The 14,814-nt window shown below is 34.5% G+C and overlaps 1 protein-coding gene across 1 annotated transcript; it reads left to right on the forward strand.

The window, feature by feature from the left end:
• The first annotated feature begins 3,098 nt into the window (after window positions 1–3,098).
• On the forward strand, window positions 3,099–7,322 carry LOC120151893 (26S proteasome non-ATPase regulatory subunit 13 homolog A-like). Its single transcript, XM_039164202.1, has 9 exons — window positions 3,099–3,430; window positions 4,207–4,465; window positions 4,813–4,859; window positions 5,500–5,696; window positions 5,786–5,891; window positions 6,097–6,796; window positions 6,899–6,991; window positions 7,072–7,152; window positions 7,245–7,322. Exons 1-6 carry the CDS (start codon window positions 3,281–3,283, stop codon window positions 6,280–6,282), a joined length of 945 nt encoding a protein of 314 aa, XP_039020133.1. The 5' UTR covers window positions 3,099–3,280; the 3' UTR covers window positions 6,283–6,796; window positions 6,899–6,991; window positions 7,072–7,152; window positions 7,245–7,322.
• Window positions 7,323–14,814: the final 7,492 nt, after the last annotated feature.

The following is a 14,814-nucleotide window of genomic DNA, read 5'->3' on the forward strand; positions in this document are numbered from 1 at the left end:
AGTTTTGGGAACTGCGGATGGTGCACAAGAAAAGGGTTTAAACTATGATTTTCAAAAGTTAAACTCTATTAAGAAATTATGATGGTTTATTGAACTATTACTCGTTTATTGTACCTATTGTGATTTTATGGTAATGTGGGACACACTGAGCCTAGCTCACATTTCGAAAATGTTTTTCCTCCTTTCAGATACTGTTGGTTAAAACCCCTGATTGAGCACTTGGAGGATCAACAAATCTCTTGAAGTATATTTGATTGTAATGTTTTTATCATTCAGGTTGACTTTATTTTGGTGACATTGACCTTATTTTAAAGTATTGTATTTTATAGTGATTACACTTTTGCTATTAATATTCGGTTTATCGTGATTTTGATTTTTAAGACATGTTTTAAATTAATTTTTTTTACTTATTGATATTATATTTATGAGTTGGGTTTTGATAGTATAATATCATGTCATTTATAATGTGATTTTACATTGATTGAATAACGGTTTCAGAAAATGTCCTTAAGAATCATGTATGTGATCCACTAGACTTAGTTGAAACGCATAGGCCGAGTTTAGGGGATTACAATCCGAACCAAGAAGCAAGTGATCGAAACTTTGAAGCAAAATCTCTTGGTTTGCTTGTAGTGCCCCGCGATTTTTCATCTTGCAGTAGAAGTTTCTTGGTTTGCCTAGAGACCTCAATTGTTACTGCTGCGTTTTCCATTAACTTGTCTACAAATGCAAAATTGTTTTTAGTACGATGTGGTTTCATATAAAAGTTGTTTTCATTTTATTAATTTTTATTATTAATTATATAAAATTTTAATATTTTATTTTGAGTTAATTATTTAAAACGCATGGCAAGATACGATGCACGTAATAAAGAAATGGATGCAAAATCATTTATGTTGAATTCAGTGGCGGAGCTGAAACTTGAACATAAATTTGAATTTTTTTATATTAGTTATTTATTTTATTGATAGTGTTCTGTTGGGATGTGAAGAGGCTTAATTGAAACAATCGAAAATTATACAAGAGGGGTGAATTGGCAAATATTGTTTAGGGAGTAAGGAGAAAGAAAAGATAGATAATTTTGCACATCGATTTATAATGGTTCGATTTTTCAACTAAGTCTACATCCACTACCTTAGCTACTCACTAAGGTTTTTCCAACAAATTCACTAATTTTTTCTTTATTTTTCAAGGACAAAGATATAATATTTACAAAACTCCCTAGCTTTTCAAAGACTCAGCTAGAACCAAAACCCCTTTACAAGGAAAAAGATGTAAACAAAGAAAACCCCTCTAAGGTAGGTGTTTACAAAGAATTAAAGCTCACAATAACAAAATATTTACAAGAGAATATGAATAAAGAGTGAAAAGCTATTCTTTTATGTTTGATTGTTTGGATAGGTGTTCTCTAACCTTCTTCAAGTGTCTTTAACTTTTATTTATATGTTAGAATGAGATTGAGGCCGTTTCTAGCCGTTGGGAGTGATTTGGAGCCGTTGGGGATGTTTTCTCAACAAAATAAAATTGTCCAGTACAGAGGGTATCAGTACTCCTATAGGGAGTATCGATACACTACAACAAAATTTTCAATTTATTACAAAATTTCTATATGACGTTACGTATATCGTCACAAAACATACTATAATGTAACGTTTTTTTATTTTCGTCATATTTATTGATTAATTGTATATTTTTTATGACAATTTTAAAAATGGTCATTGATTTTTGTCACTATATGTTTGACGTCAAAATCTTCCCACCAAATTCTTTGGTGGGAAACCTTTTAATGACATTTAGATAAAATAATGACGTTGTAAAACCGTCTCTAATGAAAAACATGTATTAGTGACGATTTATTATAATGACGATTGAATTTGAATTAGTGGCGTTGCACATTTGTCACTAATAAGTTTTATTCGTGGCAATTTAATTTGTCATATTTTATAAGACACTAAAAGTGACATTTTATTATTGTCACAAAAAATAGTTTTAGCACGATGAAATCGATTATTTGTCTCTTGTTTTTATCTCTCTTTTTTATATGATGATTTTAAAAGACATCATGAAATTATGTCAGTTAATATTAAAAAATTAGATAATCTAACAATCTTATTAAATAGTGCAATTTATAGAGTTTTTTTGTATTTTTTATTGACATTATTCTATATTAAATTATCTCACATTCAAAGTGTTTTTAGAGTAAAACATAAAATAATAAATCTTTAAAAAGAAATGAGCATATATTTTTTTATATATTATTATACTTCTATGATTTTCATGCTGTTACATCAAAGTGTTTAGGAAAAAAATATATATTTATACTTGATCATAGAAATACCTATAAAGTTTTAGTATATTTAGATACATATAACATCAATAATTTTAAAATATAAAATATTACTCTTTTATATAAAAAAAAATCTAATATTATAAAACAAGTGTTATAAAAAAATTAAATTATAAAACTCTTAAATTATAAAACTTAATGCCTCCTATGAAAACCCTAACTCTCCTTTTATAAGAATTGCCCTATTCTAGATAAGAAAGTTTTTCAAAAGTGAATCCCATTAAAATAGAGATTTTTGAATACCCTCATCCTTCTCTAAATATAATAATGATTTAATAAAGTTTTTCAATCGTCATTAAACTCGTTTTTACTGTAAGAAAGAAATAACTTCAGCCGTACAATATATTCATGTGTGGGTTGGCTATATACATTCTTTCACATTAAGTCCCTCTTTACTTGTTTAATTATTATTTTGACCCACTTAAGTTGTATTTTTTTTGAAGTTGGGTTCACACAACATGTTTATTTTTATTTTAGTCTCGACATGTTAATTAGTATGTTTATTTAATTATTTTTAACATTATTATTTATTTATTTGTTTTAGCCTTTAACCTCTAATTTTGTTCAGTTTAGTCATTTTATAGATTAATTATTATTTTAACCACCGTAAAAAATCATTTTTTATCAAATTCATAATTAAGTGACTTTAAATGTAATTTACTCATATTTTAATGGAGGGCTAGATAATAATATGTGCTCCAAATACAAGATCATGTAACCCGGAAAAGCTCATTATCCGCCGAGTTTAACTTGCACAACAAGCCGACCCGAAATATGATTATCCTTTTCTTGGCTCCGATCTTTAGTCGATTTTCTTGTTTTCCTCTTCAGAACTCTTATTGAGTCACAGAAAACCAAAGTTGAAATTTCTAAATCCTTAAGGCTTCAGCTTCTCTCTCTGTGCTTCGACTCTGTGGGGTGTATTTGAGATCCATGGCGGCCTTGCAATACCTAGAGTCTATTCAAAATGAACATCCAGAGCTAGCCGACTGGTACAATTCTCTTGCAGATCTGTATCAGAAGAAACTCTGGAATCAACTCTCTCTCAAGCTCGATCAGTTCGTTGCACTCTCCGCCTTTCAGGTCTTTCATTCTATTCTATGTTGTTTGGGTTTGGAGTTCGTAGATCTCTTCTGTATTTTGGATTTCAGAATTGGAGACTTGGGGTTTTTGAATGGAGTCAATTACCTTTTTCTTTTTCTTTTATTTACTTTTTCCCTAGGGTTTTATAGTAGAATTAGGATTTCATTTCGGGAGTTAATTATGGTTTTATCAGTTTTTTTATGACTATTTTTAGTTTAAACTTTGGAACGAAATAAATAAGAAATGTTTATTGCCTTGTTTAATAACTCTGAGATTGTTAAAGAAAGTATACTCAGTTGGGTCTTGCCTTTTATTTTTTTATTGTAATGTTTTTGCTCATGTAATTGTTGTTAACTTGCAGTAAGAAAGGAAAATAATGGAAACCTTCGGGCTTGCACGCGGGATTAAGTTTGATGAAGTATATGAAAAATGAAAATTAGCATCTAAAGCTTTTTCATGTTTATTTCAGGACAAAAAACTTCTCTTAATTGTATAATTGAAAGCATTAGGGGCTATTCTTTTGACTCTTGTTTTTGTATTCTACTTCTGGAAAATTCAATTGTGGTTTCCTACTGCCCTTTTGTGCCTTTGTATAATGCATGGATAACTAATCTGAAGCGTGGCTTACATGATGATTTTTCATTTTGAAAGTTGGCTTTCTATTTGTTTTAGTGCTTCATGCGTACATATTAGCAAATGAACTAATTGTACCCCATGTGCTAGATGTTGGCTAGTTCATCTAATTTCCAATAGCACTTGTTTCTCTTAAATTTCAGGCTGGAGATGCACTGATAAAGTTGTATCACAACTTTATCACTGACTTTGAGACCAAGATTAATCCTCTCAAGCTTGCACATTTTGCTGTTATAGTTTCTCAGCAGTACTCAGAGAAAGAGGCTGCTATCAGTTTTCTTGAAGGGGTGATTGAAAAGCTTCAGGCTACTAAAGAGCGGCGAATAGAAGAGCCAATTCTTTATATTAAGATGCAAATCTCCAAATTCAAGCTTGAGCAAGGTGATCAAAAGGAATCCAATTGTGAGTACATTTTTTTTATCAAGTTTCTTAATTTTACTATATTTTTCATCTGATGGTTTTACTGGCAAAAAATTTTCATGTTGCGACAGCAATATGTGCCATTATTTAGTTCAAATGATATTCCTGACTGTTTGTTCCTTTTTAGCGAGTTTTGTCGGTAAAAGTTAACTTTTAATTGATGATACTCTGACCTGCTTGTTATTTTCTCTTTTATTAATATGTGAAGCATGTATAAGTTAACTCTTAGTGCAGGATACTACTATTTACCTGATAAAGACCAGCAATGGTTCATTGAAGCATATTTCTGTGTCTGTTTTTATGTAAAATCTGATATAATTCCAATGTAGATGGGGGGTTTAGTTCAATTATAGTTTGGGCTGTTAATCAAGCTTTGGTTTGATGAAAATTTTTAAGCACCTTTTGTCTGTAGAGAGCTCCTAAAAAAATGTTACGGAGATGATCGATGTAGTGCTTGATTAAGAAAATTGCTTCTATTTGCACAAAGATAAGGTTCGTAGGTCTAGTTTATGATGCTCAGGTTAAACATATGTGGAGGTTCAAGGGAGCTAAGTAGTGGCTGAAAGGTGCCGGCTGATAAGAGCTTCTTTTTGTTTTGTATTTTCTTTTATGCTATTGCAATTACATATGCACGTATGCTTATTTTTCATTGTGTAGGGCTGATTTAAAAGGCTCCTCAAAAATGTTATGGAGATGATCGATGTAGTGTTTGATTAAGAAAATTACTTCTAATTGCACAAAGGTAAAGATCATAGGTCTAGTTTATGATGGCCAGGTTAAATATATGTGGAGGTTCAAGGAAGCTAAGTAGTGGATGAAAGGTACCAGATGATAAGGGCTTCTTTTGTTTTGTTTTTTCTTTTATGCTATTGCAATTACATGCATATATGCTTATTTTTCATTTTGTAGGGCTGATTTAAAAGGCTGATTGTGTTGTAGGTTTTTTCCTTCTGAATTTCTTTGCGTTAATGTTTTTATTTTGTTATGTTTGAGATTACATTTGGCATCTTTTACAGATAAAGAGTCTTCTGGGGACCAAGGTGGAATGGCTTTATTATATCCTCCAAGCTTTCAACGCAGGGAATTTGGTTCGCTATGAAGAATTGTGGCGGGTGCACAATGCTGCATTGGGGGCTCAACCAGCCCTGGTTGAGAATGAGAAGAAGCTGTTGGAAAAAAATAATATTCTCTGCTTGATGGAGATTACCTTCAGGTGTGTTATGGTTCTAGTGTTCTAAGGGACGAGGTCAAAGTTGCTGATAATTGTAAGTATGGTTAAAAACTAAACTACAATATGTTTTGATGCAACCGCCCATTTGATGATCGAACTATTCCATTAAAAGTTATTGTTGAGAGAACAAAACTGTCAATTAAAGATGTCGAGCATCTTCTCATGAAGAGCCTGTCTGTAAGTTAAAAGTCTTCTTCACATTTCTAGTCTTTGATTTTTTCACTTTTTCCTTTTCCTTTGATTAAGGGGAACAAATATATTTTGATATAAACAAAGGAAAAAACAAATTATCAAGTATTGTATTACATTAATCTGGCTCCTTAGGTGGTTCAAAATTCTAAAGATAACTGGTATAACCTTTTTTTGTGAATAACGACTTCAGGTTCATCTGATTGAGGGCATAATTGATCAAGTTGAGGGAGGAGTTCATGTTTCTTGGGTGCAACCAAGAGTTTTGGGGATTCCACAGATCAAATCCTTGCGTGAGCGGTTGGATAGTTGGATGGAAAAAGTGCACACTGCCTCGTTATGGATTGAAGCTGAAACGCCTGATCTTGTTGCATCATGATTTTCCTGTCCGGATCCTTCTGCCCATTGTAAAAATTTCGTTATTCGGAAAGAAAGAAAAAGAGAGTGAGCGATGAGCAATGAGGATATTGATAAGTGTTGGTGATTTGTGCAGGTATTGCTTGATCCTTGTATCATTGTTCTGAAAGGAGGGGTTCATATACTAAACTTTTTCACGTTTTGGCACTTTAAATTAGCTGATCCTATTCTCATATGTAATGGGATAAGGAGAGATAGGATAATAGGTTGTCCCCAACGACTAGGTTGAGAGCAGCTTTCGTGAGAGACCTCCGACAGTCAGAATTATGAATTACTCACCGTGGGACTCGATCCCACGACCACAAGGTTAAGAGCCTTGCGCTCTAACCAACTGAGTTGGACGGACAATTCAACGTTTTGGCACTTTAAGAAATTCTCAAATGATGTTGTGGCACGCCAAAACATGTCGATACTATAACTTAGCACAAGAAAATTGGGAACAACTTTGTGATTTGTTTAGTGATCTTGAATATCAGGTACAATTACAGTATTTTGATTTATGTGATTCATAAATTTTTACTTTTTATTTACTTCTATAATAAATAATAAATTATGTTTATACATGTTTATAATTGAAGAGGAAGTGTGAAACTAATGTAAGAGTTGGAAGAAATGTCAAGTTAACTCCTAATCAAGGATCTTGGGCTTTTGTCGTTGGTTGATATGCTATGGTAAGTTGGACACTTTTGATATTTATTATAAAATTTATTTTTATTTTAAAATCTAATTTTTATATTTTGAAATCATATAGTGCAAAGATGATGAACCAAATAGGATGAATTTCTTCAAGACAACTCATTAATCAAATGACAAAGGATGGATAACAACTGAGGTACAAGCAAAATATGTAAGACCTTACAAAATTAAGTATTAAATTGTAATTTTTCATCTAAAGATTATTTTATTTATGAATGATTTTTTTAGGAGAAATTGGTGGAGTTGCAATCAATTCCAGTTGAAGGAGCAGAATCTAAGAATATTGATGATATAATGGATGAGGTACTTGGTACGAGACCTGGATATATTCTGGGGCTTGGATATGGGCCAAAGTGTTGAAACATTTTGATATTTCGATATAACAAATTAAGATAAATGAATTTTAAGATTTTCCAAATGATTTTCTAAGTATATTCGATATAATTATTCGAATATCAAAACATTACTCCAAATCTTTCATAAATCATTTTTAATCCTTACTCAAGTGTAAAATTAAGTTTTAAATCATAAAACAATTTCAAAATAATTTTACAAAGTATTTCGAACCATTTTAAAGCCAAAAATTCCAGATTGCTCAGAAGGAATCGATTCCCCCCCAAAGGGAGTACCGATCCCCCCTTAATGGTTTGGTTCCGAGATTTCCAGAATGCTCGGAGGGAATCGATTCCCCCATAGTGGTACCGATTCCCCCTGAATAGTTTGGCTCCGAGAATTCAGTATGCTCGGAGGAAACCGATTCCCCCCAAGGGGTACCGATTCCCCCCTTATATAACGGTCGAAATATTTGAATTTTACACTTAGGGAACCAATTCCCCATAGGGGTACCGATTCCCCCACGCTCCAAGCTGTTTTATTAAATGTTTTCAACTAAAACGGCTATAATATCTTCTCTAATCATCCCCAATGTTCAGAAGTGATTCAAGGTGTATTTAAGCAAGTTTAGAAGCCATTGATCATGAACAAGAAACATCAAGCAACTAGAATCAAGAGAGAATCAAGAGAGAATCAAAGAGAAAGCATCAAACCTCAAGTTTGAGCATTTCAAGCCTATTTTCATTCAATATTCATTTTTCTTTCAAGAACACTTATTGTGCTCAATTGTATTTATCTTTGAGTGTTCTTTTCTTTGTTCTAGAATTGTGTAAACATCTTACCTTGTGAGGTTTTCTTGTAAGTTTGCAAATTTGTAATCTTTTCTTTGAGAAAAGAGTGTTCTCAAGAATTGGGGTATATTCTTGAGGAAGTAGTAAGATTATCTCTTTAGCCTCAAAAGAAAGAACAAATTAGTGAATTTGTTGGAAAATCCTTAGTGTGGATAGCTAAGGTAGTGGACGTAGACTTTGATTGAGAAGGTCGAACCACTCTAAATCGTTGTGCAAATCTTTTCAATTTTCTGTAAAAGCTTCCACCAAAATTTTTAATTACCAATTCACCCCCCTCTTGGCCGATTTCGTCAATCGATTAACTCAACAATTGACATCAGAGCCTAACTCATTTGAAGGTTTAATTGCCTCTTGAGTCGATCCGGGAAGAGTTACATCGATTACCAAGTCATCAATGGCCTCCACTTCAAATTACGACTCCGGTCTCGATTCGATGCCCGTCAACAAGCCTCATTTCTTCAATGGAGCTAACTACGCCTATTGGAAGAATAGAATGATGTACTTCATTCAAGCAAGTGATATGGGAGCATGAAATGCCGTAGAAGAAGGATACATCAAGCCTATCACTCATCCAAGGTTGTGGAGTGAAGGAGATACAAAAATGTTCCAGCTCAACTCCAAAGTCATCCATATTATTTTTTGTGCTCTTGGATCAGATGAATACGGAAGAGTTTCATCGTGTACAACCGCCAAAGAAATATGGGACAAGCTTCAAGTCACACATGAAGGTACCGATGAGGTAAAGAAATCAAAAATTAGTATTCTAACGCATAGCTATGAAAATTTCAGGATGAAACCAAATGAAGACATCAAAGCTATGACGGATAGATTTTCAACGATTGTCAATGGTCTCAAATCATATGGAGAGATCATCTCAAATGAAAAGCTTGTGAGGAAGTTAGTCTACTCACTCCCAAAATCATGGCAATCAAAGAAGACGGCAATCATCGAGTCTAAGGATCTATCGTCCTTAACTCTTGAAGAACTTATCGGTTCACTCCTCACTCATGAGATGATGCTTGAAGATGAGGTGAACCTTGATAAAGTTGAAGAGACACCAAAGGAGAAGGAGAAGAAGAAAAACATTGGAGTTGCTCTCAAATCCACAAAAGATGAGAGTGATTCTAATGATGATGATGATGACGAGGAAATGGCATTGTTTGCCAAACGGTTCAGAAAAATGATGAGACCTTACCGAGGAAGAAAATTCAAACGAAATGAAGGCCTCAAAGATGAACCAAAAGAGAAGGACCCCATCATTTGCTATGAATGCAAAAAGCCAGGGCATGTCAAATATGATTGCCCACAATTGAAGAGGAATGGTCAATCAAAGAATAAGCACAAGGCTCATGTGGCTACATGGAGTGATGAAGAAGGTTCCGATGAAGAGGAACAAGAAGTAGCAAACTTGTGCTTAATGGCATTCGGGGAAGATTCTAAGGTAACCTCTAACTCATCTGATTTTGATGATTTATCTTATGATGAGCTATTAGATGAATATAATGGGTTGACTTCGGATTATGAGAAATTATTTTTAAAATATAAAAATGATGTTTCAAAATTGAAAAATGAAAATAAACTCATATTCAAAACCAACAACGATCTTGAAAGTAAAATCAAAGATTTGCAAAACAAACTTGAAGAGTTTGAAAAGAAAAATTTTGATTTGCAAAATTTACTTTCAAAGGTCAATGATGATCATCAAAAAAAGAGAAAATCGCCTCAGTGACCAAAAATGCCTTATAATATACGATTTTAACCAACGTTTTTTTGGATTTGCCAAAATGATCAACAAAATCGCAATGCGAAATAAAAATCGCAACGCGATCTCCAGAATCGCAAATCAGTTTCAAGAATCACAACGCGAATCTGGAAAATCGCAATGCGAATTTGTACTATCGCATTGCGATTTTCCTGAATCGCAACGCGAATATGAAAATCGCAACGCGAACATGTAAATCGCAACGCGATTCTGACTATCGCAATGAGTACCCGTAAAAATCGCAACGCGTATCCGTAAATCGCAACGACAATACGTAAAATCGCAACGTGTATCCGTAAATCGCAACGAGAATACGTAAATCGCAACGCGATTCTGATTATCGCAACGAGAATACGTTAATCGCAACGACAATACGAAAAATCGCAACGCGTATCCGTAAATCGCAACGCGATTTTTAAAGCGCCATTAGAATCGTTACGCGTATTTTATTTTCAAATTCCAAACACGAATATTAATTATCGGAACACTGAACCGTCCACAGTATATCCCGTAATCGCAACTCATAACCTAAAACCTAAAATCACAACTCAGTCCCATCTCCATCTCTCACTCTCTACTACGAAATCCGTCCCCATCTCCGAAGATTTCCGTCCCCATCTCTGGCGAAATCCCTCACAACCATTCACGGTCAGAAATCCCTCACAATCATTCAGAAATGGAAAATCAACATCCGAAGGTTAGTTTTTTTAATTATTTTTATTTTGAAATTTTTGCATTATTTTAGGTTTTTCATATTGAAACTTTTGATTAGTTTTCTGGTAATTTTAATAATAGATTAACCATTTCACTTAGATTTCTTATTAAATTCATTCGATTGCTGCCAATACTGCTAAACTGTTTAGTCCTTAACCCTGTGAAGTTAGTATTTGTCTTTGTTTTGTCTTTTGGTTAAAGTAATGCAATCAATTAAAGTTTAAATTTGCAGAAGAATCGCAACGAGAGAAATTAAAATCGCAACGAGAGAATCTCAACGCGAAAATGGCTATCGCAACGAGAGAAATGAAAATCGCAACGCGAAACCAAAATCGCATTGCGATTTTCATTTCGCGTTGCGATTCTCTCGTTGCGATTTTCATTTCACGTTGCGATTCTCTCGTTGCGATTTTCATTTCCGCGTTGCGATTTTCATTTCCGCGTTGCGATAGTCATTCTCTCGTTGCGATTTTCATTTCAACCAAAAGACAAAACAGTGTTGCAAATTTTAGTTTGAAGAATAAACTACTACTCTTTATGTTTATTGTTTTTGGTATATCTTCACAGTGTAGTTTTTGGTATATCTAACTTGGTATGTTTATTATTTTTGTAGAAATTTTTTTCGGCTTCATTGACATTAAGGAATAAAGTTAGCCTAGCCACTACAATTGCTTCGAAGATTTCACCTGCACAAAGACAATTGTTTGAGGAAACCTGCTTCGGGCCATGGCTGAGAGTACAACATCCGGGTGGAGATGCTAACTTGACCCATTTGTGGCTTCAAACCATGACATCAAATCTACCCGACAGTATACAACGTGGTGAGGAAGAGATATGGTTTCATTTTCCACCGGCGTATACTTGTTTTGGGCGGAAGGAGTTCTACTTAATCACTGGTCTACGATTCGGACACGATGATGTAGGCCGGTACACTCGTCATATCGCCCGCCCATCATGGTTATCCCGGGTTTTTCCTGATGAGTCAATGAAGAAGCCGAACCTACACGTCGACGACCTGAAGAAATTGTTTAATAAGAAAGATGGTTTCACTCGGATGGATGACATCGATGTTGTCCGAGTATGCCTTCTAGTACTTTTGTATGCCGGCTTTTTAGGCAGAGAGGCCAAACAACCTATTCCTCAGGAGCTAATATTATTGGTAGAGGACTTGAATGCATGGAATCTGTTTCCGTGGGATTCGTATATATGGAAAGCTACCTGGACTAAGTTGTCGTCTGCCTTTGATAACCGCAAAAGTTTGCGTGGCGATGGGTCGAAATACACTTTGTCAGGCTTTGTTTGGGCCTTTAAGGTAAGAATTTCTATATAATGTTTCCAAAATTATAATTAATTATTTAACAATTACTAATGTTTGTTATTATATTGTTTGTAGATTTGGATATTCGAGGCTTTCCCCAGCATGCGTACATATGCAATAAAAACGTCAAATGATATTCGCAGGGTTATTTCCTGGAAGAGGAAAAATCTGTTGGATTGGGAAGACTTAATACCATATGCGACAATAAATAATGTAAGTTAACACAAATACTTTCATATAATATATAAACAAGTTATTAATAGTAGACGTTTAACTTTGTTTGAGTTTTTATATTGTTAGGAGGCCAACATTCCATTACAAAGACTGACACCCACGGAGGAAGAGCTTTCCACAGATTGGTGGCAAGTTAGTCAGAGTTTTTTTGATGGCACGGATGATGAGCAGCATCCACTTCCTCCACTTCGAGAGTCATCACCTCACCCAGAGCCATCACCTGATCGACCCGACTATACACCTCTAGAACGAGAGTCATCATCTATCCTGTCACATCATCGAGCCTCTTCTCCACCATCACCTCATGATAGGCGACCGGCAAAGATGCCACGACTCCTATCTCCTTGTTCTCCACATCCACCTCAACGGGATGAGTCAAGGGAGTTACGTGATGAGGTCAATGCCTTGCGTGAGGAGATCGGTACTCTACGCGATAACGATGGTGCATGGCATGTGGAGGTGTTAACTTTACGTGGTGAGGTTGCCGCTCTACGTGAGATGATAGTATCGTTGCAGAATGAGGTTCATACTCTACGCAACGAGGTAAGTTTAAGATTTTCCATATTTAACTTGATGATAAATTTATTCGTAATTTCACTTAGATTAACCATTTCACTTAGATTGCTTAGTAAATTTATTCGGTTGCTGCCAATTCTGCTAAACTGTTTATTCTTTAACACTGTGAAATTAGTATTTATCTTTTGTTTTATCTTTTGGTTGAAGTAAATTTATTCGGTTGCTGCCAATTCTGCTAAACTGTGTATTCTTTAACACTGTGAAATAGTATTTGTCTTTGTTTTGTCTTTTGGTTGAAAGTAAATTTGTTCGGTTGCTGCCAATTCTGCTAAACTAATACCCTGAAGTTAGTATTTGTCTTTGTTTTGTCTATTGGTTGAAATAATGCAATCCATTCAAGTTTCAATTTGCAGAAGAAGAAATAGTTTACTTTCGCAACACGAAACTTAAAATCGCAATGCGAAATGAAAATCGCAACGAGAAATGAAAATCGCAACGACAAAATCGCAACAAGAAACCAAAATCGCATTGCGATTTTCATTTCGCGTTGCGATTCTCTCGTTACGATTTTCATTTCGCATTGCGATTATGTCGTTGCGATTTTCATTTCGCGTTGCGATTTTGGTTTCGCGTTGCGATTTTGGTTTCTCGTTGCGATTCTCTCGTTGCGATTTTCATTTCGCGTTGTGATTTTAAGTTTCGTGTTGCGAAAATAAACTATTTCTTCTTCTGCAAATTGAACTTGAATGGATTGCATTACTTCAACCAATAGACAAAGACAAATACTAACTTGTCAGTGTTGCAAGTTTGAAACATATTTGTCTTTGTTATCTGATGCATTTTGTGAACTATGATAGAATAATGACTTGGGTGAATACAATGCAAGTTTGAAACATATTTGTGGGTTTTGAGAAAAACTTAGTTGATTACTACCCGCTACTGACACAACAATACTACTTCTAGGTTCAACAACATACAATGTAACATCATCAATTGAAACACTAATGTAAGCAATGAATCGTTCAACATCTTCATTATCGGTTAACAAATAAACTTTATCATTTCTCTGATAAGATAGCCTAAATCCATTTAGGGGCTCTAATTCAATTTCTTTGAAACACGTAACATTAGAGTTTCATAAGTTAACTTTTTTAATGACAATTTTAGTTGAAGATTCATGGGTAAAGGCATATATTGTAAAACACCATGAACATTCTCCCATGACCCTCCAAAACACAAATCTATCCAAACATGATCAACATTAGATGATTTCATGATTGTAAATTAATTTACTAAACAGACGAGCTGTGAAACTAAAACTTGTTGCCGGATTGGGAAGGATGTCGTTGGATATAAGAACGGATGTCGCCGGAGAGAGTGATAGATGGAGATGGAATGAGTTGCGATTTAGGGATTTAGTTTATGATTTGCTGCTGTTGCGTAGTTATATACCCAAAATTTCAGTGTTGCAATTTACAGATTCTCGTTGCGATTTACGGATTATCGTTGCGATTTACAGATTATCGTTGCGATTTACGGATTATCGTTGCGATTTACGGATACGCGTTGCGATTTTACGTATTGTCGTTGCGATTTAAGGATTATCATTACAGAATCGCAACGCGTATCCGTAAATCGCAACGATAATCCGTAAATCGCAACGAGAATCTGTAAATCGCAACGATAATCTGTAAATCGCAACGATAATCCGTAAATCGCAACGAGAATCTGTTATTCAGTTGTTATCACTTATTAGGCATGCATTTGACTATCGCAACACGGAAATGACGTTCGCAATCATCTTAATGACTATCGCAACGCGGAAATTACAATCGCAACGAGAGAATCGCAATGCGAAATGAAAATCGCAACATTAAAATCGCAACGGGAATATGAAAATCGCAACGCGGAAATGAAAATCGCAATGCAGAAATGAAAATCGCAATGCGAAATGAAAATCGTAACGAGAGAATCGCAATGCGAAATGAAAATCGCATCGCAATGCGAAATGAAAATCGCTTTGCGATTCTCTCGTTGCGCGCATTGCAATTCTCTCGTTGCGATTTTCAT

The sequence above is a fragment of the Hibiscus syriacus genome, unplaced genomic scaffold, assembly GCF_006381635.1.
Source record: "Hibiscus syriacus cultivar Baekdansim isolate YM2019G1 unplaced genomic scaffold, ASM638163v2 tig00111070_pilon, whole genome shotgun sequence".
NCBI lineage: Eukaryota > Viridiplantae > Streptophyta > Magnoliopsida > Malvales > Malvaceae > Hibiscus > Hibiscus syriacus.

Coding starts and splice junctions, on each gene's coding strand:
- LOC120151893 (XM_039164202.1), top strand. CDS start 3,281: ATGGCGGCCTTGCAATACCTAGAGTCTATTCAAAATGAACATCCAGAG. Junction 3,431..4,206: donor TTGCACTCTCCGCCTTTCAG/GTCTTTCATTCT, acceptor CTTAAATTTCAG/GCTGGAGATGCACTGATAAA. Junction 4,466..4,812: donor TGATCAAAAGGAATCCAATT/GTGAGTACATTT, acceptor ATTCCAATGTAG/ATGGGGGGTTTAGTTCAATT.